Raw genomic sequence first — 24,275 nt, 5'->3', positions numbered from 1 at the left:
AATGACAACAACTAGAATCAAGGATGGAAGCTTCAAATACTCTTATAGCAAAAACACTGAACATAAAACATAAATCTATATGGTCCTTTAAGATTCACATTGGATACTAACAAAACCGGTAGAAGTTATAAAATACAATGAGATTGCTAGGCCTTTTATCTCATTACATTGGGAGACAGCCCTAATATTTTCTTATGGTAAGACAACTCAAAGTAGCCACAATTTTTCAAAGCAGTCTAAAAAACATTATTCAAAAAAACATAAAAGAGTGTTTAATTTCAGCATCTGAAGATTTAATGAGTGGTTTGGTTGATGCCCGCTTCTTATGATCAAATGTCTCCCTTGAGCCATTTATTGCATTGGAAAATTTATTGGTTTCATGTCTACCATTGGCAGGGGAAATTGATCTATGCGGCACTGAAGATCCACCATTGTGCATGTAATTAGATACTTCAGTGCATGTTTTCAAGCCAGAAAGCATGTTTCTTACTATTAGGCAACTGCATAAAAAGATTCCCATTAATATCAAAGCAGCAAATAGGTATTTTACCGTATTTCAGAGTTCCACCTGAATGCCAAAAGGGTAAATGAATTCACGCTTGAAGTTTTAACATCACTTTTATAGAACACCACATACCATATGGTTGTCACCCTATGAATCTTCCACACCACCAATCTGCTTCATCAGAGACATTCTTCTAACATTGCAGCAATTTAACAAAGTTTGTTCTTTCAACAATAGTCATGCTACATAACTTACTGATGCAGCTACGCCACTATTCTATAGTAAACATAAAGATCCCATCCCAGCCCCACCCAAACACACACACTAAAAGGCCTCCAATTAGACTGTCAATTGCATCGCTCTTAAATGGGAGAGGCCACTAATGCAAGTCTTGCTCAATAATATCAATGTGTTCAGCTTTTCCCACTTTGTTTATTTGATCCTCAGTCTTTCTTTATTGTTCAATAATCACGATTAGAAATTCCTTGAAAGATCCAGCGTCTAAAGCTTATGCTCAGGATTTTGCTCCTCATGATGGTTGGGCTATTAGGAAAGCTGTAGCTACGGGAATGTATGCCCTCCCTACAAGAGCGCAGCTATCGAGGAAACTCAATGAAGATGGTGAGTCTGTAAAGTCGATGAATGTCTGATTTTCTGTTTATGAACAAGTTGGTTGACATTGGTGGGTGGCTTCCTTACTCTGTTTGCTTATTCCTCTATATATTAGCCTGTAACGTGCTAAACTTTAGACTGCTTTAGCCTTAACGTGCTACAATTTTTCACGCAAAAGATGGAAGCTACAGCTACAGCAAGAACTCCTACTTCCAGGCAACAATTGTTCTTCCGATTTATTCACTCATTTTACCTTAATTTTTCTTTGCTTTAACTTTGTGTTCCTCTGCTGATACTAACTTGTCATTCTTTAAACAGAGAGCAGCCACGCCCTGCCAACGAAAAGATGACGGAGAACAGTAGGGGACCACAGTTGGTTTTAAAAAAGAAAAAAAACAAACTTTATCATCATCTGGGCATAACAACGCTAAAGAGGAATAGAAGGGGACCACATTCATTACAAATAACAACACATCAGAGCAAGAAGAGAAGTAGGGGACCACAAAATCGACAATGCGAGCAATAAACACCATTGCCTACCTTCAGATTTACGAAGCTAGTAGCACACTGCATACACAGAACCGATTTTCTTCGAAATCCAAAAACCAAAATGCTTAACAACGCAAGACCGATCTTCTTCGAAATGCACGGAGACGATTCCTTTTCGTTTCCCGCCCTTTGCCACAGTTTTCTGAAACAGATGAGAGAGAGGAAGAGCAAGGGAGGAGACAGTAGAGAATAATAAAAAATTTAAAGACACAGTTCAATGAATTGACGAATTAGTCCTCTAGAAATTGACTATACATCACATTTACCTTCAAAAATTTTTTGCATCACTTTAACCCTCCAATATTTGGACGGAATTCGACGGAAGTGGACGGAAGGTTGAATGTAATGTAAAATTATAAAGTGAAGGTATAAATTGATGTAAAAAATTTCTCGAGGTAAATTTGATGTACATCTAATCTGTGAAGGACCTATTTGTGAATTTACTCTATACTAAATGAAAGAGTATCTGTCTGAAAAAATTTCGCACTTTATTTCCAAAGTTTCGTACTGAGAAACTCAGTACAAAACATTGTTCCCTCTGGTGTGAAATTTTAAGAACAATATTTCGTACACAACATTTTCTCTTTACGAAATGCTGTTTTCGCACAAGAAAAATAATGATTCGTACTAACTTTTTACACTCGTGTGAAACGTTATTTTTTAAGTGCAAAAACTTTTCGCAATTGTACGGGACTTTTACGAATTCTTTTATTTACTGGTTATATGAAACATCGTACTACAAGTACGAATAATTTTCCTGCTCAGGTAACTAAAATTTGAGCTGGCTAAATGCCAGAATTCCCGGAAAGGAAGATCACCCACATACAAGAAAAAGACGACATATGGAAGATATCGTGCGGATGAAAATGAAAAGGAAGTAAGAGATTGAGCACCAAACTGTGAAGATCAGAAAAGGAAGAGTACCCAAGAAGGCGTCGAAGACGTTTCCTTCTTCTTTGGAGTTTACATTTCTAAATTTATAAAACTCCCCCAATTACTTTATCTATGTCCGTTTTTGCTCCAAAAATTCATTGTCAGATGCCTTTCTTGATGCCTTTCTTATTCTTAATGCTTTTGCCAATGGCGAAACTGAGCCTCGACGAGGAAGGCTATCATTGCAAGCAAAGGATATGGTGCATAGCTATAAATGCAGCAGATGGCGTAATGTGGTTTCCTAGTTCAAAGCCACTCTGCATAATGTTGGAATTATGGCTCAGTACGACATCATTGGGGTTCACGGAGCTGCCATACTTGCAGGTTCCCTTCGCCTACGCCCCCCAGGTCGGAGTCGGTGTGGCTCTGCTTGTCGTCGGTACCTCTGTCGCTTGCTTCTTCTACCTCATAAGAAAGCGTAAAGGTCGGCCCTATTTGGCTTTAGAAATTTTTTTTAACTCAACCGAATTTATCTTCAATTCAACAACACGATTATTACTTTTTTTCTTTTTTTTTCAATTTTTTAACCATTTAATTCAATTTTTAATACTAAATTCTCTCAACTATTCATTACTTTGTCCACAATTCAATAACACAATCATTACTTAATCTCAACTATTTATTACTTTTTCACACCTTTTCTTATAATTCAACAACACAATCATTATAAACAAATTAAAATCAAAACTTAACTCAACTCAACTCTAATATCAAACACAACTTGATTTTTGGAGGTTTCGATGTCTTTTTTCAGGATGTTTGCTCTGTAGGCAAACTTATGTATCGCACCCCAAAGTTTAGCCTCTACACAATTATGCCCTTTTGAAATTTCTCCAAATTGTTCGTGATGAGAAAAAGGAAGTGGTTGAAATTGGAGGAAAAAAATTCAAGTTTTGGGGCGAAGCTGGGAAAATATGAACTTAAGGGTGCAAAGTGATGATATGAAAACGTAGGGTAAAAAGTTGATAAAACATGGATGCTCTCTACTTCAGGATGCTTGGACCCCAAGAAATTCAAGGAATTCAAGCTCATCAAGAAAACTCAGCTTAGCAGCAACACCGCAAAATTTCGATTTGCTCTTCCAACCCCCACTTCAGTGCTGGGACTTCCTGTGGGGGAACATGTAGTCTGCAGGTTCGGTTTTGTATTCGACGGAACTTCCATCTTAGTCTATCCATAAGATCTAATCATTGAACTTAAGCAGGGGAAAGGATGAACAAGGTAAGGAGATTATCAGACCATATACTCCGATCACCTTGGATTCTGACCTGGGTTACTTTGAGTTAGTCGTCAAGGTGCTTCCACAAGGATGTCAATTACCAATTTCTTTAATGTGCCTTCTTCCATGTCATTTAAATGTCCGACTTTATATATTCTAAATTTGATGTCTTTGTTACTAATTTATTTTCCCATATGAGCAGATGTATCCGAAAGGAAGGATGTCCCACCATTTCAGACACATGCGCATAGGTGATTACCTCCCCATTCGTGGACCTGTGGTAAGTGATCTGTTATCATCCTTTCCTCCATTTAGATTCGAATTGATATCTGAGCTCTTGGTACATCATCCTTCTGCTCTTGAAGGGAAGGTTCAGGTACTCACCAGGCCAAGCTCGTGCATTTGGTATGCTCGCTGGAGGCTCTGGGATAACCCCGATGTTTCAGGTATATCTGAAGATAAAAGGATTATGATTTAATGCCATTCTCCATTAGATTATATTTGATTTAGAGTTGAAGTAGGTTTCTTCTTTTCCTCCAGCTTATTCGAGCCATATTAGAGAACCCAAAAGACAAGACGAACATCCATCTTATTTACGCAAATACTACATATGAGGACATTCTCTTGAAGGTTGAATACTTCCTCTTCAGGTTCATACTGACGTACATGTATAGAACTCTTAACTATTTTCTGAGGTGCATGTCATGTGTGTTTTGTGATACTGCAGTTCTCTTTTTGGTGTTGTAAGACATTCAAAATGATTCAGGAACCTCTTCTCTCTTTCTTTGTCGCACTCAGATCTATCATCTCTGGCTTGATATTTTTGCTGGGGAACCCGATTAAATCGAATTTAAATCTGTTGCTTTGGCTGCATAATTAACAGAAGCATTTTGATTTTACTGAGGAAATCAAAACCTGTGCAGGAAGAAATGGATGACTTTGCAATGAAGTTCCCTGATAGCTTCAAAGTCTATTATGTCCTGAGTAAGGTACACTTACCTCCAGAGTTCTAGCAACCTAATTTAAGATTTTATTGAATCTGTCGCCTCTTCGTTAAATGCTTCTCACGCACTGATTCTCTTTCTTATTTCGGTTATTACTAGCCTCCTGAGGGTTGGAATGGAGGTGTCGGCCATATAATGAAGGAAATGATCCAAAGCCATTGTCCGCCTCCGGCTTTTGACATTCAGGTAACGTTTGGAATCTTTATTCACAGAACGTAAGAAAAGAAGATACAGCAAAAGAAAGAACAAGTTGTCATATGCTGGTTTATAAGGTGGGGCATACTATTGGTTCCGTGAAGGGGTACAATTCATCCTGTTCTATGGACTTGTAGAGTATTCATGAATGTACGAAGAGTGTCCGAAAGGAGAGAAAGAAAAAGATGTATAATTTTTATGTTCTAAAATATTTTGTTTCAAAAATTACAAGCTGCAGAACTCAATTTAGAATCAATTATGCTCTGATCTTGCAAGGTCATGATTTTTGCAGATACTAAGGTGTGGACCACCGGTCATGAACAAGGCAATGGCCGTTCACCTCAATGCACTTGGATACACATCACAAATGCAATTCGAGTTCTGATTGCAAAACTGCAGGAAGCTTGTACAGCAACATTCACACTGGCAGCTATCTTAGTGTTTGATTCATTTACTTATGCAGACGGAATTCTGTAAGAGGATTAAATTGAGGACACATTTCCAGAAATCTCCGAGCATTATACACGTGATTCTTGGACAACAAAAGAATTAATATATGTAGAGCATGTATGTACCCCATCCTGGATCATGTAATTTCTAGTGGCCTGTTAATTATATCCTGAAAAGAAAATATACGCTTAGCTTAGACTCACTAAGCCTTGATTTGTACAGTTCAATTTTTCAATGATTTACGTCAAACTCGTGATGGTGAGTCCAAGTCTGCAACCCAAAAAGCCCCTCCAAAGGTATTTTCGGCTTTTTGGCACAACTCACGCTGTTGTCATTTTGCAGAAGGCATCTACTAGAATATAAGAACGCCTCTGGGCATTATAAACTGTGCATGAGATCTCATTACTTTTTGCTGTTGGATTCTCAGCGGCCACCATAGCCCCCTTTTAGCAAGACAAAAACCCTGAGTTCAACTCTCTATAAAAGTAGCAACTGATGATTCGAATTCGTGATGATATGCCCAAATCCACAGCAATGAAAGGCCTGCCCCAGTTTCATCTGTTTAGTGCAGGTAACAGATGATTTGTCATCTGCAAAACGCATTTATAGGTTCACTGGACCGTCATTCCTTTTATTAAGTAGGATTCTCGGTACTTATTGTCAGCGTCTTCACGGGACAAGGGTCTAGAGTTAAGCCATTAAACAAGAGCACCAGCCGATGAGGTTGCACCCGTAATGGTATAAGCCAATGTCTGCAATACAAAACACATAGGCAAAAGGTTAGTGTCCATTTTGTGTATTAGGAAGACAAAATGGGGCGATAAATCGATAATGCTTAAATGATCGTGATATTTGATTGGGTTTCCAATTGATTTGAGGCTACTGACTAAGGTATTAAAGAACATCACTGAATAAAATCCCCAACTAATCCTCTTGTTTTTTTTTTTTGTTGATCCGGGGTGTCCAGATTTCGCTCAGCTAATTCCCGGAGCTCCATGAACCCCTGACGATGCATGGAGTGGATAATCACGCCAAATGCGCTCCGGTTGCTCCAGGGGGTTTCAAACCAGGGATTCGGATAAATATATGAGCTCATCTTTAGTCATTAGGCCAAACTCATTGCAGTTGAGTATTACTCATTCGCTTGGATACGTTAATACCTGATCAAAATCCTTATAAGTAGGACATTTGGCCCCATAAAAAGCCCACATATTTCCGCTTACAAGCATTTCAACTGATCGTTACTTATCTACAATGAATGAGTAACACTCGCTAAATATTTAGCCAATCGATTACGGTCTATGTGACCTCTTATATTAACTTTTTGTAACGAGATCCACATCATAAAAAGAGAGTAAACTATCAATTAAGTTCTTGAAGTTTGAGGCGGTCATTAATTTCATTCTCAACGCTTCTTTGCCATCAAAAACATCCCTGACAGTACACTTCCACCTATCACTTTAATGGCATTGAATAAAAAAAAAAGATAAAAAAACCAAGAAAAATATCCAGAAAAAAAAAAAAAACAAAAACCTAAGGACAAGAGAGAGGAAAGCGTGGGTTGGGGGTTGTAAATCTGAACCCCTGTCCCGGCAAACTCCCTCTGCCGGGGAGGTCGCCGGAGGCATCCCCACACCTACCTTCTCTCTCTCTCTCTCTTTCTTTCTTTCTTTTTTTTCCTTTTATTTTTTAATTTTTTTTCTTATTTTCATTACTTCTTTAATATTTTATTTAAACGCCACTAGAGGTTAGTTAACGTCAAGGACCAAAGTGATAGATGGAAGTGTAATGTCAGGGACGGTTTTGATAGCAATGAAACATTGAGGACGATATGGTTGCCTCAAACGTCACTGACCAAATTAATAGTTTATTCCTTAAAAATAAAATTTTTCTTTTTTCCTCCCGACGTGATGCTGAGGCGCCGGAGCGATCCCCTCAAATATTAGGAGCGGAAGACAGGGACATTTACTTAGACAATAAGCCGTCAGAGACAGAGGGCAAAGCAGACGAATCAGCTAAGGGAAACGTGGCATGGGCCATCGCCATCAATCTGGACATTCAAACATATGGCCCAAATTCCCCCATCAAACTTGGGCCCAATAGAATCTCAGCTTGAAAACTTCCATTCCCTGACAAAAACCAAATACTAAAAGCCAGAAATGGAAAATGTATATATATGTACGTATCTAGCCATGTCATTATTAGCTGCCTATATATTATTAATTTGGTTAATTGGGCAAAAGCATTTGGCGTGACATTATCCAGCTTTTGGTAATTGCCCAACAAAATAACGTTGTTCAGTAATTGTTTTGAATCATCACTCTCAGTTGGAGCAGATCCACCCTCCCCGATTGACTGTATATTTTCAAGATGCTAAAAATATAAGGAGAAATATCGTTGACGATTCTATCTCGTAATGTGACATAAGAAATCATCAATCAAATTTCAAAAAACGAAGAAAATAAGTATTAATCATTCGAGTAATTACCATAATTGATCTTAAATTTAATAAGTCGTTTAAGATTTTCTTCACATTAATTGTAAGTACCACCACGAGTCACTTGTCCCATGAGAGAAGTAAAGCTTAAGTTCGCGTTGACTAGTATTTGTCCCGTCGTCCCAAACCATCCGTCTTCTCCTGCAAAGAAAACCTCCACGTTTGGTTCATTTTCAGAGTTTATAATAACTTTCCATAACCCAAGTTCTTCAATTAATCTAATTATCCGACGGTATGAATGATTAAATGATCCACACCATCTAATCCCTTCATAACCGGTACACCCCAAGCAAACCCGTCCATAGAGTGCCGCCGTTTCTTTTCGAATTCGGCATGCCTAACCCTAACCCGGCTAGATCGAACTTACGGGGGTAATTGTAACCAAAAGAAAGGGCACTTTCCTCCTCGGGACGGGTAGATTCGGCACGCGAGGAATGGTAGAAAATTATTTGCCCCATCCATAGCCACACCTTTGATGAATGATGAAATAATATATTATCCCAACACGTTACCCAATAAAAAAAGGGGAGAAAGATAGCTATCCAAGACAATAGCTTGTTCTCCCGCCCACTCCCCTGCTTTCCCCATATATCTCACGTCCGGTCCATTCCCCTCCACAACTGCCGCCAATCCATCTGTATCTGTCTCACTCTCGCCATCGATTCAGTCTGCTTGCTCGCCCTCTGTCTCTCCCCCCCGGGGGTCTCGTTCGAGGTAATCACGCTCTCAATCCAACCTGCCATTTACTTTCGATTCCCCGTGCCCGAGTTATTGAACCCCGGTATCGATTTGTAGCGAGTATGACATTCATTTAGAGCTCCGTAGTAATGATAGTTGTTTATGTGAACGCGGATACGCGATACGGAAGGGGGTCCCTGTTCCGTGTTGCTGTACCCTGTCTAATTAATTTGGATTGTCGAGAACCAGATACGATTGGCCTGGTTGTGAAAGCCCGATACGATTGACGAAGATTCAAGTTCGAGTTACACTTAAGAGTTTACGCAGTAGAATACAGCAGTTCAAAAGTCTGTATATGTATAGATGGGGAATGATTGTCTAGCACAATCTTCTTTTGGATGAAAAGATTTAGTGCAACTACAAGAGCGGCATTTTCGTGCAATCGTTTTTTTCTCGAATGTCGTTGGAGGGATGGCTCACAGGCTCAGAATTTCCTTATGGAGTATTTTTTGATGCCTTAGCACTGACCGAGTTTGTACTGCTCTTTGGGCAGGTTCAGATTGAGACTCAACTCTCGGGACCGAGCTCGAATTGAATGCTGTTGACCACACTTTCCACGAACCAACTGCCGTTCTTCCTCTCGCGGCGGTACGGGTATAGCTCCAAGAGCATGGCACTGGCTGAAAAGACGCAGCAGCGTATCCCACAAGCAATGAGTGGTGGCAGCAGCAGCAACAAAAACAACAACGTTGGTTTCATTTCTAGTTGGAGACGGATGGTCGGGGCATGGGCTACCTCCAACAGCACTAACAGCACCGATACTAGTAACGAAGGTGGTCCCAGTGATGGCACTCAGTTGCTGAAGAAGGGGATAGCAGAGTTCTATGACGAATCATCGGGCATTTGGGAGGACATCTGGGGAGATCACATGCACCATGGCTTCTACGACGACTCCTCTCCTGTCTCCCTCTCCGATCACCGCCTTGCCCAGATCCGCATGATAGATGAGGCCCTCAGCTTTGCTTCTGTTCCTTCAGGTCAGGCTGAGACCCCCTTACCTCCCTCTCCCTGCCGGGGCTACCGTTCTTTCTCAATTGCTATATAGTGCCTTTTTCCTGCCCCTGGAATGTACTTATGTATTCATCTGGCTTCACAAATAATGCATCAGACTGGATGAACAAAACTGTTCTCTCGTTGATATTACCAATAAGAGTTGCTAGCTTGTTCAAAAAATGACATATAATGATATGGTACTCGCTCGTTCGCTTGATTGATTCGTGTTCATGCATTGCATGAGTGAACTGCAGAGGAGGAGGATCCCTCCAAGTCCAAGACACCAAAGAGGATAGTTGATGTTGGGTGTGGGATAGGGGGCAGCTCCAGATACCTCACTAGAAAATATGGAGCCGAATGCCGGGGCATCACCCTCAGTCCTGTCCAGGCTGAAAGGGCCAATGCGATTGCCTTATCGCAAGGTTTATCTGACCAGGTAGGCAATGTTAACTTACATGCTCACCTTAACTTAAGTCAGGACTCTACCCTCCCTTTGGTAATTTCTGAATCTCGTTCTACCTTCATGCTGCCGTAAGGCCGCATCTGAAAGACATAATATTTTTGAACAAATACGGGCAGAATGTAACAACGAATAATTTCTGGCAGGTTTCCTTTCTAGTTGCAGATGCTTTGGCGCAGCCATTTCCCGATGAGCAATTTGATTTGGTTTGGTCCATGGAGAGTGGAGAACACATGCCTGACAAACAGAAGGTCTCTTCCTCTCTACATAGTTACAGCAACTTTACCATTTTTTTTTTGTCTCTGATTTCCCGGTCTTTCTAAAACGGCTTCTGTTTTCGCTCTTATCCCCTTGCCATCCAATCTGAATGATCTTTCCTTTCTGCAAAATCACAGTTTGTCAATGAGTTAGTAAGAGTTGCAGCCCCAGGGGGCACAATTATCATTGTCACATGGTGCCATAGAGATCTCAAGGACGACGAGGAGTCTCTGCAGTCATGGGAGAAAGAGCTCCTGGACAAGATATGTAAAGATTATTTCCTCCCTTCTTGGTGTTCTGCCGCTGATTATGTCAAATTACTCCAGTCCCTTCCTGTCGAGGTAATTACGGGCAGGGAAAGATAATCTTTAAGGACATGGTTGTTAGGTGATTTTAGAAGTGACATCTGATAGATACTTGTCGACTCTTATGTCATATTTGAAATATGTAACCAGCACCAGCCGTTTGTGTGATGTGTAAATGCACTGCAAATTGTTGATCGGAGATGTGCTACTTGCAGGACATTAAGACAGCGGACTGGACTCGATATGTAGCCCCATTTTGGCCGGCAGTGCTACGCTCTGCGTTGACATGGAAGGGCCTCACTTCTCTGTTGAGAAGCGGTGAGTTTCCTTGTGCAGCCATTTTTAACATCAGGCATCTCATACCGGTCCCACTGTCAATTCAACTGGCAGAAAATGCAGGCTATTTTGCATTTAATCAACCCTCCAAATTGGAGGGCACTTAAGTTCGAGATTTCTCATTACCAAGAATTGTAATCTATCTGCCATAGTAGGTCCTCAGAGAATTGGTTTAACAGTCCAGTGACATGAATTGAACCCACTGGCCAGAAAGGAGAAACGACATGAATTTGCCTGCCCTTCCCATTTCTCCTATACCATCGCCACCCAAAACAGCTGTGGACAATTTCCGTTTCTTTTTTTCCTGCCATCCAGAACAGCTTATAGCTGATCTTGCTATGAGGAGCGCGATCTTGTGTTGATTACCAGCCTAAACGACCTGAGCTTTTCTGTAATGGCACTCGGCCTGATCATCGTAATGATGTGTTTATTCTTTTTGACCAGGGATGAAGACCATCAAGGGAGCGCTGGCAATGCCACTGATGATTGAAGGATACAAGAAAGGTGTCATCAAGTTTGCCATTATCGCATGCCAAAAGCCTAAATAAGCATCCCACCTAGTTCGCAGTGTAGCCCAATTTTAAAAGTATAATAATCTATTACGATTAAGAATTAGCAAGGGTGCTCAGTAGCTCCTCTTTCCATCTGCTGCTGCATCTGTCTCCCTCTCTGCAGATTAGTGATCTGCTATCCATTCCTATTACGTTGTCATTGTTACTGTTACTATCATTATTTTTGCTATCGTCTAAACTGGGTTCCGAACGGCACATCAAACTCAAATGTTATGACACCTTGAAGATGCCGCATCAAGTTGAATGCATCACTTTCCCGAAATCAGCAGCAGCCAAGCTCATATCTGAGCCGTCTGACTCTATTCTAAGAGCAGCCCATCACAGACAATGGGATAGACAGACAAAAGCACTCTAACAATAAAAGAGATTAAAAAGAGTACTTCAAAGCTGAGATTTAGTTCCAAATTAGTTGCAACATGTTTCGAAAAGCTACACTGTTGGGTCTAGAGCTTGGGGGAGAGAGTCAGTGAGCAGATGGGAAGCTCGGGATCTTTTGGGTCAGGAGCAATTGTCTTAGTTTCAGTCCAAGGAAGCTAGTCATTCTTTCTTGTGAGATTCTTATTCGAGAGTGTTACGAGACGAAGTCGTAACAGAATTAGGTGCAACTTTGGTTAATTTGGTTAACGAGGCTTTGTTTAAAAGATAAAGGGAAGAATGAGCATTTCCTACTGGAAGCATGAAGTGAAACTGTGAGAGATGGAAGTAAACATGGACAAGTTCTTATATTGTTCTCTTGTCTGTGCTGATTGAGCTGTTTATAATGATATGGAGTTTGCTTTCTGATACTGATAATCGCTGGTGGACATAAAGGGCAAAGCCGAGGAGACGGTAAATGCTAGCAGAGAAGATGAGGCAAAAACTCTTGTCTGGTTCATCTCAAGCTGGTGGAGCAAATGATGAAGAAACGGGTTAGAAAGAAGAAAATGCAAGATTGGTTGCTGAGTGTCGGTATCATATCTCCAGTTACAAAGGACTCAGCTGGTGCTCTGTGTCACCAATAACTCTCTTGGCAGGTCATCTTCTCTTCTTACTTTTTTGTTGTTGGACTGGTTTTCTCTGGGTAATTCGTTATCTCCAAAGTATGAGAACTGGAGGTGGTTCTGCTTCTGCTGCCTTTGGTTTCTGGAGACTGGATATGAAAGAGTTGTTAGACGATCAGCCACACGGTTTTATTGAAAGGCTAGCTTGCCTTCATCTATGGGCTCGTCAGGGTGTTCAAAGGCCCTAAGGTTGACTTAAGGAGTCAATTTAATCACGTGCAAACCACGAGATTCAAGTGACCTGCAAAAAGGGGAAGAACGGGAGGGATAATATACTTGCCTGATGTAGAATTAGATATAGGAAATATCTCGTTAAGATATAAAATATATATTAGTAGAATATTCAAGGGATAATATCAAAGATATTGATAGATATATGAGAGATAATTGTGGAGGAGATATATGTACAAGATATTGTTACCGATTTGGGCATATCAAGGTGGGCCCATGATGATAAGCCGGGTCGGCAAGTCGAGCCATTTCTGGTCCCTAACAGAAAGAAACAAAATTAGGTCTCTTTCATTGTTTCAAAACATTTTATTCAGCTGTCTTTATCTTCACTAATTTTGCCATGCAGTATCCAAAAGTTTTTAAGTTTTATTTTGTATTAAGAAACTGCATTGGCATAGTTGCAAGCTCTCTCTGCTTTACTATTGATTGGAGCAATGCAGTTTTCTCCTGAACTTTGTACTATCAACTATTGGATTCATTCTTTCGGCATTCATCTATGTTTGCTCTCTTAAATCAGAATGGTTTGTCATTCTCGAATCATAAGCTTCATTTAGAGAGCACCTCACAGAAAATTAGATATTGTTCAGTTTTGTTATGCCTAATGTTGGGATATGCCAGAATTTTGCGAGCAGCTTGACTGTCATATGAATTCTTGGGAATTATAATTGACTATACCGAATATTAATGTTTTTGAACTTTTTTAATCTGCTGATACTGATAGAACTCACAAAGAACCTAAGTTACAAATTTGTTTATGAAAATCTGATTAAGGGTTTTTCTGTGCCCAGTCTTTCTTAGCATCCATGACTCGCAAATGGTCAAACTATTAGATATCTATCCTTTTCTCCTTTCTGGTTAAGAGCAATGTCTTTTTATATGTTTTGCATTCAGCAAGCATGCCCTCATATTGTTCTGATTTCCTGTACAAGAATTTAATTAATCTTTTCTTCTCTTATTTTGCAGATTTTGTTAAAATTCCACTAGAGAGATCTGGGGCATTTATATACTGTCATTTCAATCGTGCTCAGGGCACAGGTACTGTTCAGTAGCAGCACTGCTGGTGATTGCTGAGAGTTTTTCCTATCTATCTATGTATATCTATATATCTATTTACCTTGAAAGCAAGGACGAGTCAGGCCAGATAGCCTTACAATGCTCGGTTTCCGAATGAAGTTTTCTTGATTTTTTGAGTTTTTAAAATTTTAAATTATTTTTGGTTAAAAATTATCAACAAAATCTTTCGAGATTATTTTCGATTATAATATTCCATTAAAAAGTGAAAAGGATGAGGTGGACCTAGTCAAATGGCTTAAGAATGCCTGATTTTTAATGGAATTTTCTCTGTTTTTTTTAGTTTTTTAAATCTAAAACTATTTTCAGTAATAAAATTATCAACCAAATCCTCCGAAATTATTTTCAGTTATAATATTCCATTTAAAGAAACTGAAAATATCAAGAAATCTTTTGGATATATGGTGTTCTCCAATTGAAGTTAATATGATCAAATTATTTTTGGTTATAAAATCTTCTGAAATCTTTTGGTACATTACTAATATCGCAGCTTGAGACGTTCAACCAACTGCACAACTTAAGACAATCAACCAACTTAAGCTCTTTAGGTTGCCGAGTTTCTTGACCAGGACTAAGGTATTCTCTGAATTTAGCTTTGGAAAAGTTTCTTGTCCAGTTTCAATTTTATCGTTTTTCTTTTTTGCTTTTGCCTAATTTGATGAGATTAGTGATGGGAGTTCAAATCTTTTTTTTTTTTTAAATTTCAAACCTTTTTTTATTTAACTCTTAATTATAATTCTTAACTACGGGCTTGCATGTTCTAATTTGCATCTTTGACATTTCAATATGTTTTTTGCTTTCTTAAAAAAGATTTTTATTTATGGTCTAATTTTTATTTTATTTTTTGTATTTCAGAATGTCTTATAATTTATTAAGAGAGCCATCACCGGAAAAAGATTCATGGAAAATAAAAGTCGAAGTGATCAAATTATGAGACATGAACACAAAAAGCATCGATTTAATTAGCATGGATATGATTCTTCTACATGAAAATGTAAAGTTTCTTATTAATTGTTATATCTATAATGAATGAGGAAAGTAAACTGTATTTCTAAAATGAATGAGGTGTCACCTTCTAGCAGTATCTTTTTCAATCATAAACTTATATATAATTTCTATTAAGCGATGCTGTTTCTCTTTCAAAATTTTATTCATAATTTCTTGATGAAGTTTCAGGAGATGTCACATAAGACAAAGCTAATCTCCCGTTGAGTGACCTCTTGATTGCGGACCGATGAAAATGCGACAAATTCCTGAATTATATTGTGCCACATCAACAGAGAAGTCTAAAACTCTAACTCTTCAGTTGATTATATTGTGGAAATACAAAGGTTTTTCATTAATTTTATAAACTTTAATAATTTGTCAGTTACGGAATACGAAATGACATTTTATACAATTCTATGTGTATTGTATCCATTTGCACATCATTTCAATATCATTTGTTATTTTAGAATCGAGCTAGAGGAGATGTTAATAAGTGAAGTTATCATAGTAGGATCTAGCTATGGCCTTCCGCTGGTTTCTCGTGATGGATCATTACAAGCAATAATAATTTAGCAAGAGCATTCGAAAATAGTAAAGAGCATATTCTTCTTCAATTGCGCTACCAGCTATAATAGCAAAGAGTGATGCGGTGGTAATGCCCTTGCTTCTGATCCTTCTGTTCTTGCTAGCAATGCCATTTGAGGGAAAAGGCTAGAAACCTTATTGAAACTGTCCATATACAGTTCATGCTTCTGGATCAAGGGGATTGACAGTTGCAATTATATAATGACTTCAAAACCGAAATGGCAGCTTTAATTGCATATAATGAAAATTTTTCACTTTTTGAGTTTTTAAAATTTAAGATTTTCTTCGATTATAAAATTATCAACAAAATCCTCTGAAATTTCTACAAGGGTGAGTGAAAAGGTAAAAACTTTCTCTGCCAAAATTCTATTCATAATTTCTTTTAAGATTGGTGGAATTATCCCATGCATTGCATGGACTTTACAACTAGTATATATAAAAGCCAGGACTAGGTGGGTCGGCCAGATGGCCTCAAAATGCTCGGTTTTCGAATGAAATTTTTTTTCTTTTTTTTGAGTTTTAAAATTTAAAATTATTTTTGGTTATAAAATTATCAACAAAACACTCCGAAATTATTTTTAGTTATAATATTTCATTTTAAAAAATCTAAAATACCAAAAAATCTTTTGGATACTTTAATGATCTCCAATTGAAAGCAATATGATCAAATTATTTTCAGATATAAAATCTTCCGAAATTATTAAAAGATTAGATTATATTTTGTATTGATTCTTTGTGGTACATTATAAATAGCACAGCCCGCGACGTTCAAACAACTTAAGTGCTTTAGGTTGCTGAGTCTCTTGACCAAGACTAAGGTATTCTCTGAATTTAGCTCTGAAAAATTTTCTTGATGAATTTCATTTTTTATCTTCTTCTCTTTTTTTTCAATTTTTGGTTTTGCCTTATCTGATGAGATTAGCGATGTGAGTTCAAAATTTTCTTTTTATTTCAAACCTTATTTATTTATTTATTAATTATAATTTTTAACTATAGGTTTGCTTGTCCTAATCTGCATCTTTGACTTCTCAATATGTTTTTTGCTTTCCTAAAAAATATTTTTATTTATGTACTAATTTGTTATTTTTGTTTCCCAGAATGTCTTATAATTTATTGAGATAGCTAGCACCTAGAAAAAGATTCATGGAAAATGAAAGTCAAAGTGATCAAATTATGGAATGCTGTGAACACAAAGAGTAACAATTTAATTGGCATGGATATGATTCTTCTAGATGACAACTTAAAGTTTCTTATTAATTGTTATATCTATAATGAATGATGAAAAATAAATTGTATTTTTAAAACGAATGACGTGTCTCCTTCTAGCAGAGTCCTTTTCAGTCCTGAACTGATATATAATTTCTATTAACCGATGCAATTTCTGTTTCAAAATTTCATTGATAATTTCTTTTAAGACTGTTGGAACTATCACGTGCAATGCACGAGTTCCACGACTTGTTATTTGATGTCAAATGGGTTAGAGGATGTCCATTTTCTTTTGTATTTTTCTTCTGTGAAATATTTTGAGAAGGATAATGTGATTCTCAAGGCAAGTGGAAAACGTTGGTGCACATGACAAGTACAATGCAGTCCTAAACTTGTCTTGATTGATGTCTTCAAATTCCTAATTAGTTGACTTTTATCTCTGTTTGGTCTGTCTTGCCATACCGAGCAAACACATTAAAATCCCTCAATGATCCTCCTCCCATAATAAACAAATAATTTTTTTTGAAAATGAGCCAACACCAAACCAAACCACTTTTTAATGTCAAAAACAAATGTTGGGATAACCTTCACCGCATAGACTTCAGTAACCAATCTTTTGTAAGCCATGTGCCTAGAAAGTGATGTATAAATTGCTCTCCGATTTATTCATAATGAGAATCACAAGCTGTAGAAAATAAATTTACAAAAGATTCCAAATTCATATTTATGAGACCACATTGGTCACTGAAGTCTATCGCTTTGTTAAGCGTCTAATCAAGTTCCACTAATCTATGCAAATTTATCTATTATAATATATAAAAGTTGAATCGCGAGAAGTGAAAGTTCTATTTGACAACTCTTTGCTCGTGGCATGAGTTGTGGGAGCTCCAATTACTAATTCTCTGCTCGTAGTTAAGAGTCTTCTTAACTATTAAGGTAATTAATTTTAATGAAAAGCAATTATGTATTTGAATATTTAAAATTTGATACAATCATAACAATTAACTTTTATTGAAATCGTGAATAAATATTAAAAAATTATAAAGTTAGAAAATATTCTCAATATAATTCAATAGATATATTAAAAATATTTCCTTAAAAAAATAATATGATCTGGATAACTTATTATATATATATATATATTAAATAATTATATGTTATTCATTTTTTTAAAGGACTCTATCTAAGTGTTTTTTTTTTTTTTTTAAATTTCTGACAAGAAAAGAACTCTATGGAGCTCAATGGAAGCAAGCAAAGTGTTGGAACTTGAAAGGAGGTGAGATGAATTATATAAGTGGAGATTCTCCACTACCGAGTGGAGAACTGTTCATCTGTTCTGCTTTTCTCTTTTTCCGATTTCAATGCCCAAAAATGTTCTGCCGAGTCAGCTTCAGCTCAATCCTTAACAAAGTCCACATCCTTCATTGTCATTGATTTGATTGATTGATGGCGACGCCTGATTCTGCTTGGGGGCTCCCCCAAGACTTGACGGTCGAGATCCTGTCGAGGCTCTCCGTCAAGACACTCGTCCGCTCCAAGTTCGTCTGCAAGTCGTGGCGCAGCTTGATCTAGTCCCCGAGCTTCATCTCCCATCACCTCAACCAGTCAGTCACTCTCAATGACGACAGGGGCCTCGACGGTGCACGGTCTCTCCTCGTCAAGCATTCCTGCCCTGCCACGGATAAGCGCCTCATCTCGCTGCTCTCCGGCGATAACCTTGAGCTGGTCGATATCCCTCTTCACATGCACTCGCCGAACTTAAAGGTCGTCGGGTCCTGCAACGGCCTCATTTGCTTGTCTCACGACTGCTTCTGCAATTTCGGGGCGCCCATATTCCTTTGGAACCCTGCCACTCGGGAATACCAGGCTCTGCCGCAATTCGTAATTTCTCTGGAAAATCTATGTCTGGCAAAAGCCCGTTTTCATTTTGCTCATGGGTTCAGGTACCGTCACGCTATAGATGAGTACGAGGTGGTGAGAATCGCATTCGAGTATTCTCGGAACAGGGCTTGCTTCAGAGCAGAGGTATTCTCTCTCATTGAAGGTTTGTGGAGGGAAGTACCTGCTTTACCTTGCCGAGTTTATGCCCCGAGTTGTGTTGTTTTGAACGGAATCCTATATTGGCTTGCTTATGACTGCAGCTCGGATGGTCTCATGCTCATCTTGTCATTTGATTTGCGGGACGAGGTGTTCGGTCGAGTTCACTTGCCTGATTTGGGTTATAGGTCGGACAGCTATAACATGAGGCTCGCAGTGTATGAGCAGTCGCTTTGCTTGATGGCCTACAAAGACGGAGGACGGGCTCAACGCTGGGATTTGTGGGTGATGTATGGAGGCGCTGGGGAGGAATCTTGGACGAAAAGATTGAGTATCGGACCCATCATTCATAGACCGTTAGCTTGTGGCGTAAATGGTGAGATTTTGGTGACAAAGAGTGATGGTACGCTGGCTATTTATGAATCAAGCAGCAAAACATTTAGAGATCTACCCATTAAAGTGTCTCCACATAGCTCAGATTTCCATTTCTATATGGAAAGTCTAGTCCCTGTCAGAAGATAAGTTCTGAAGCTGCTGCGGTCTTGCCCGACAGAGTCAAGATCGATGGGGTACGCAGGCAATGGTCATCAAGCTCTTCGGTTTGCGTCATAAACTTTCATTTTTGTTTTGTCATCTTCAAGGTTACAAGATAGTCCACTTTAAACAGTAATATGAAAATAAATTTACATAAAATCCGTTTTTTTGCTAGCTTTCGGCATTAATTTCGTCATTTAAAAACCCGTTTGTTTTATATTCTCTTAATCTCAATTATGTGATACAATCCTTCATAAAATAATAATAAAAAAAATAACTAAGGCCACAGTTTATTTGTTATGGAGAGAGAGAAGAGGGAGGGAGAGGGAAAGGAGGGAGAGTGGGTAGTTTTTTTATGTAAGATTACAATTATGCTCTTAATAATGGTCATTGCAACATAAAATATAAGGGTAAAACTGGAAACTGAAAATTAATTTTTTCTATATATAGAAGATAAAAAATGATTTTTGATAATAAATATATATGTATGTATATATATAGATGGGGAAAACAACTTAACTAACAAGAAAGAGAGGTAGGTGCCGGTTGGAGGTGGTGGTCACTGAAAAGGAACTCTAGTTTTTCCATTTGAACTTCTTGTTGATCTTTGATCGACTATATCATAGCTTCTTCCTAATTGTATAGAATTGCAGACTTTTATGAGATCCCTTTCGTGGGCAGATTACAGAGAATTCATTTGGCTTTTTTTCATGACTATGTTTCACTCGAGAGGTTTCAAATCCTGAAACAAAGATTCATAAATTATATTCCATCTCTCTCCATTATTGAAATAGAGTACTCTCGGACAAGAATATATTTTGACAGTTGTTAGTCGATTAATCAACATGGAAAACCTGATCAAATGGGACAAAAGCTTGACACCCACTGAGGAATGAGAAATAGGGGAAGAGATGGATAAGCATGTTGATGGTACATTATGTGTCGTACTTCGCCATTCTTGTGCTCCTTCCAAATGCCCACTCGGGAAAGCCATGTAGCAAAAAAGGAGAAGGGAAAGAAGAAGGCACACCTTTTCCAGTGGGAAGTAATCGTCAAAGGCGTGAAGAGTACTTTCTTTACCTTAATGTCCCCTTAATACCAAAAAGTTGTTGAGAGATCAACTAATACAATATTACATATGGGATATGATATGACCTTTGAGTTTTACAATCGCAAAGTATGAGAATCTCTCTTGAGACTTTTTGAAAAACTATTTTGGGGAAGAATTTCAGATAGGGAGGGGATTCAACTGCTTTTCTTCTTTTATTTTCATGTCTCTTGAAAAATTGCAAGATATATAAATAAGAACAAACACAACTCTTCGAGTAGTTATGCCCCGTTAGGGCACGAACACATCCTTTCATGAAACAATAATGTTCTATAAAAATAAAATAATACAAAATTATTTGTATTTAGTCCATCTATGATGATTAAATTGAATATTTATATATGTGAACGATTAAGGATTATTTCAGATTTTCTCTCAAAAAAATAACTTTAACGGTTTGATTATCCTTTTGTAATGAGCAATTATATATAAGTTCATTTCTTATAAACTCTTTGAAACATTTTGCATTTTCAATGGGTACAAGGGCTCTCTTTCATATGTCACAATTTGCTCGTAATTCTCATAACTCATACCCAAATATATGTGATATAAGTTATAATTGGCCATAGTGAGGTAAAGGTAAAGAAAACCGAGGTTGTAATTCTCTAAATAAGAGTGAATTGGTGCATGAGCGTGAACCAAGGGATACCAAAATATAAAATTGTAGGAGAAAGTGTATGACCAAAAGTCACGAGTCGAAAGAATATGAGAAAAAGTCATAAGGGTATAAGGGTATTTTTGAAATAATAAAAATTGGAGAAAATTCTCGTACTTTTGTATATATTATAGATATTACAATGAACTTATTAATATTTATTAAAAATTAATCAGGCTTCACATTTATTTAAAATATAACTTAATGCATTTTTTAAGTTCAAGTCATCACAGTTCACTACCTTTTTACCGTTGCTGTGCATGGCCTTTTATTTATTTATTGGGCTTCAGCCCATATCTTGTGGAAAAAAATATTAATTTATCAGAAAAATCTTCTAAGTTATGGATTTTTTTTAATTTAAAATTTATTCTAGAAACTTTTCATTTTTAAAGAGAGTCTACTTACAAAGTATAAAGGAGAAAAAATGGACAAATACATTGATCTATCACGAAGAACTAAATACTTTGAGAAGTCCAGAAGACAATCAACCGTGATCTGAGAGTTTTTAAATAGTTCGAGATCATTGAGAAGACAATCAACCGTGAGTTAGGAGTTTTCAAATAACGACTTCTCATTGGCACTTGTCAACTTTTATATATTATAATAGATAGATTGTATAAATAGTTTTTAAAAGTCTAAATTTTAGTTGAACTGTTTTCTTAATGTATGCTAAGTATCCATGAATGTCAGAAAATAAAGTATCAAATTCAATGAATTAGCTTAAGAAATGGACCGATACACGAATTTTTTTATTAAAAATTACTTTTCGAGCAGGTTAAGAGACAATTAACCATGAGCTAATTAAACATTATTTACAATAATTTAATATCATAAGGTGTTGAATTATGAAGAGATTATAGGCCAAACTATGTAGCTCATGACAGCTCTGATCAATTTACGGGTAAAATCAAAATTGTGAATTTCAATTGACGAACCTTTTTAAATTGTAAACTGTGATTTGCGTACATGTACATTATAAAATTACTTGGAAATCAATCCACGCCATTTAGATATTGTCTGGGAACACTCTGCACTAAAAAAATTCTTAACTGAATATAGTTAGAAAAGGAGACGCACTCCCGACGTGGTCATTAAACTAGTTATTTTTAAAAAGCAATTTGAAGATGATTTTTTTAAAATAAATTGTTATCTGTAATTTTTTCCTTGTGCTCTTTTTTTCAAATAATAATTATGCAATTATGGCACTTCAACACATAGCAATACGTGATAAAATTCACATGGAAACAAGGACACATGGCAATGTTTGGCGACACACGACGGAAGCTGGAGAGTCCAGCGATTATACGTGGCAGAAGTTAGTTAACTGTTTTAGATATTATATATTATTTTTAAATAGTAATTTGAAGATTTTTTTTAAATCAATTGTTATATGTATTTTTTTTTGCATGTGCTCCTTTCTTTTAAATAATAACTATGTAATTAAGGCACTTAAACATGTAGCAGCAGGTGGTGAAATTCATATGGGAACAAGGATACATGGCAATGTTTGGCGAAACATAACGTAAACTGAAGAGCCCAGCTATCACACGTGGCGGAAGCTAGTTAACTATTTCAGACATTATATATTATATATTGATTCATCTCAAAGCAAAGTCCATGAGAGTGAGCTAATTATGAATAAATAAATCATGGGGACATAATTAATGCAAATACTAATAAAATGGCGTCTCCGTGTGAAAGGCACCTACTAGCCTCGGATGTTGCATACTAGTCCCTCCTCTTTTGTTTTGCTCTCTCAGTGAGCCCTAATGTGATGTATAAATTTATAAAAAGGGTTCAATTAATTAAATCTTAATTACGAGGAGCATGGTATGCAACCCAAGGAAGAGGACAAAGGGCTATGAACTCAGACCGGAGAATTAGGGCTCAGTGAGAGAGCATAAACAGAGGAGGAGGAACCAGTATGCAAAATCCGAGGCTAATAGGTGCCTTTCACATGGAGGAGCCCTTTTATTAATTAATATTTGCATTAATTATTTCCCCATGACTTAATTATCAATAATTAGCTCCCTCTCTTGGACTTTGCTTTCAGATGAAATGCCCGGAACAGTTAATCAAATTTTGTCATGTGTAATCGTGGGGCTCTCTAGTTTCCGCCATGTGTCCCTAAATGTTGCCATGTGTCCATGTTCTCATGTAAATTTCGTCACGTGTTGCCATGTGTTGAAGCGTTTTAATTACATAGACATTATTCACAAAACAAAAAAGAGAACATGCAAAAAGATTTACATATAAAAATTGATTTTAAAAAAATTCATCTTCAAATTTCTATTTAAATATAATTATTAACCTTAATTACAATATTACTTACATAAAACCCTTGATTTTGAAAAAAGTCATCTTCCAACTCCTTGATACAAAAATAATTGATATTCTAAGAAATTTATTTCAATATATAATATATATAACGCTTGAAACAGTTAATCATGTTTTACCACGTGTAATCATTGCATTCTTCACCTGACGCAATGTGTCGCCAAACATTGCCACGTGTCCATGTTCCCAAGTGGATTTCGCCATGTATTGCCATGTGTTGAAGTGTCTTAATTACATAATTAATTAAATTCTAAACAATAGACTTCAGTAACCGATCTAGTCTACATAAATATGAATTTGAGTCGTTTATAAATTTAGTTCTGCTGCTTGTATAATTCTCAATACAAATAATTAATCAGAAAGAAATTTATACATCACATTTTAAGCACACAGCTTACAAAAAGATTATGTAGGTTACATGGGTTATTTAAGAATTTGTCTATGCAATTAAGCGCAGGTATTTCTAGTAATTGTTTATGAGGAGGGATAACTGTTAGGGACCAGAAAATCGACCCTATTCAGCTGGTCGGGTCCTCCTCAATATTCTCCTTTTTGGTAATATATTTCCACTCAAGAAATTTATATATAGATGTATCTTATGTTATCTAACAATATTCTATTGATATCTCCGTAGCATATTATATTATCTCTAATGAAATTTTTGGTATGAAAATCTATATGTTATTGGTAATCAAATCTATTGTGTAGATTGCAATATCCCGATACCGATATATCGGGATTCCTATAAATACCTGTGCGCACCCGAATTTCGTCTCGTCGGGGCACACGTGCGCGCGTCTATTCAACGCGGCTTGGGAGTGTCCACCTTCCCGGGGACGCGCGACGGATGCATGTGAG

The 24,275-nt window shown here is 37.3% G+C and overlaps 2 protein-coding genes and 1 pseudogene across 3 annotated transcripts; all 3 read left to right on the top strand.

The window, feature by feature from the left end:
* The first annotated feature begins 2,854 nt into the window (after nt 1-2,854).
* On the top strand, nt 2,855-5,729 carry LOC116195036 (NADH--cytochrome b5 reductase 1-like). Of its 2 annotated transcripts, none has more exons than XM_031523992.1 (9): nt 2,855-3,017; nt 3,592-3,733; nt 3,804-3,894; nt 4,021-4,098; nt 4,184-4,264; nt 4,359-4,448; nt 4,742-4,807; nt 4,922-5,008; nt 5,310-5,729. In XM_031523992.1, the coding sequence occupies exons 1-9, from the start codon at nt 2,864-2,866 to the stop codon at nt 5,400-5,402; spliced, it is 882 nt and encodes a 293-aa protein (XP_031379852.1). In that variant the 5' UTR covers nt 2,855-2,863; the 3' UTR covers nt 5,403-5,729. The 2 variants fall into 2 exon arrangements, with proteins under 2 accessions (XP_031379852.1, XP_031379850.1); XM_031523990.1 differs by having other exon boundaries at nt 2,855-3,023.
* Nucleotides 5,730-8,479: 2,750 nt separating this feature from the next.
* On the top strand, nt 8,480-11,860 carry LOC116196880 (tocopherol O-methyltransferase, chloroplastic). Its single transcript, XM_031526804.1, has 7 exons — nt 8,480-8,678; nt 9,196-9,679; nt 9,950-10,131; nt 10,302-10,406; nt 10,551-10,754; nt 10,934-11,036; nt 11,499-11,860. The coding sequence occupies exons 2-7, from the start codon at nt 9,238-9,240 to the stop codon at nt 11,600-11,602; spliced, it is 1,140 nt and encodes a 379-aa protein (XP_031382664.1). The 5' UTR covers nt 8,480-8,678; nt 9,196-9,237; the 3' UTR covers nt 11,603-11,860.
* A 6,043-nt stretch (nt 11,861-17,903) lies between these two features.
* Nucleotides 17,904-19,491, top strand: LOC116194576 (annotated as a pseudogene).
* The last annotated feature ends 4,784 nt before the right edge of the window (nt 19,492-24,275 follow it).

The sequence above is a fragment of the Punica granatum genome, chromosome 2 (genome assembly GCF_007655135.1).
Source record: "Punica granatum isolate Tunisia-2019 chromosome 2, ASM765513v2, whole genome shotgun sequence".
Taxonomy (NCBI): domain Eukaryota; kingdom Viridiplantae; phylum Streptophyta; class Magnoliopsida; order Myrtales; family Lythraceae; genus Punica; species Punica granatum.
The sequence above is the reverse complement of the archived record's forward strand: the minus strand, read 5'-3'. Positions and strand labels throughout refer to the sequence as shown.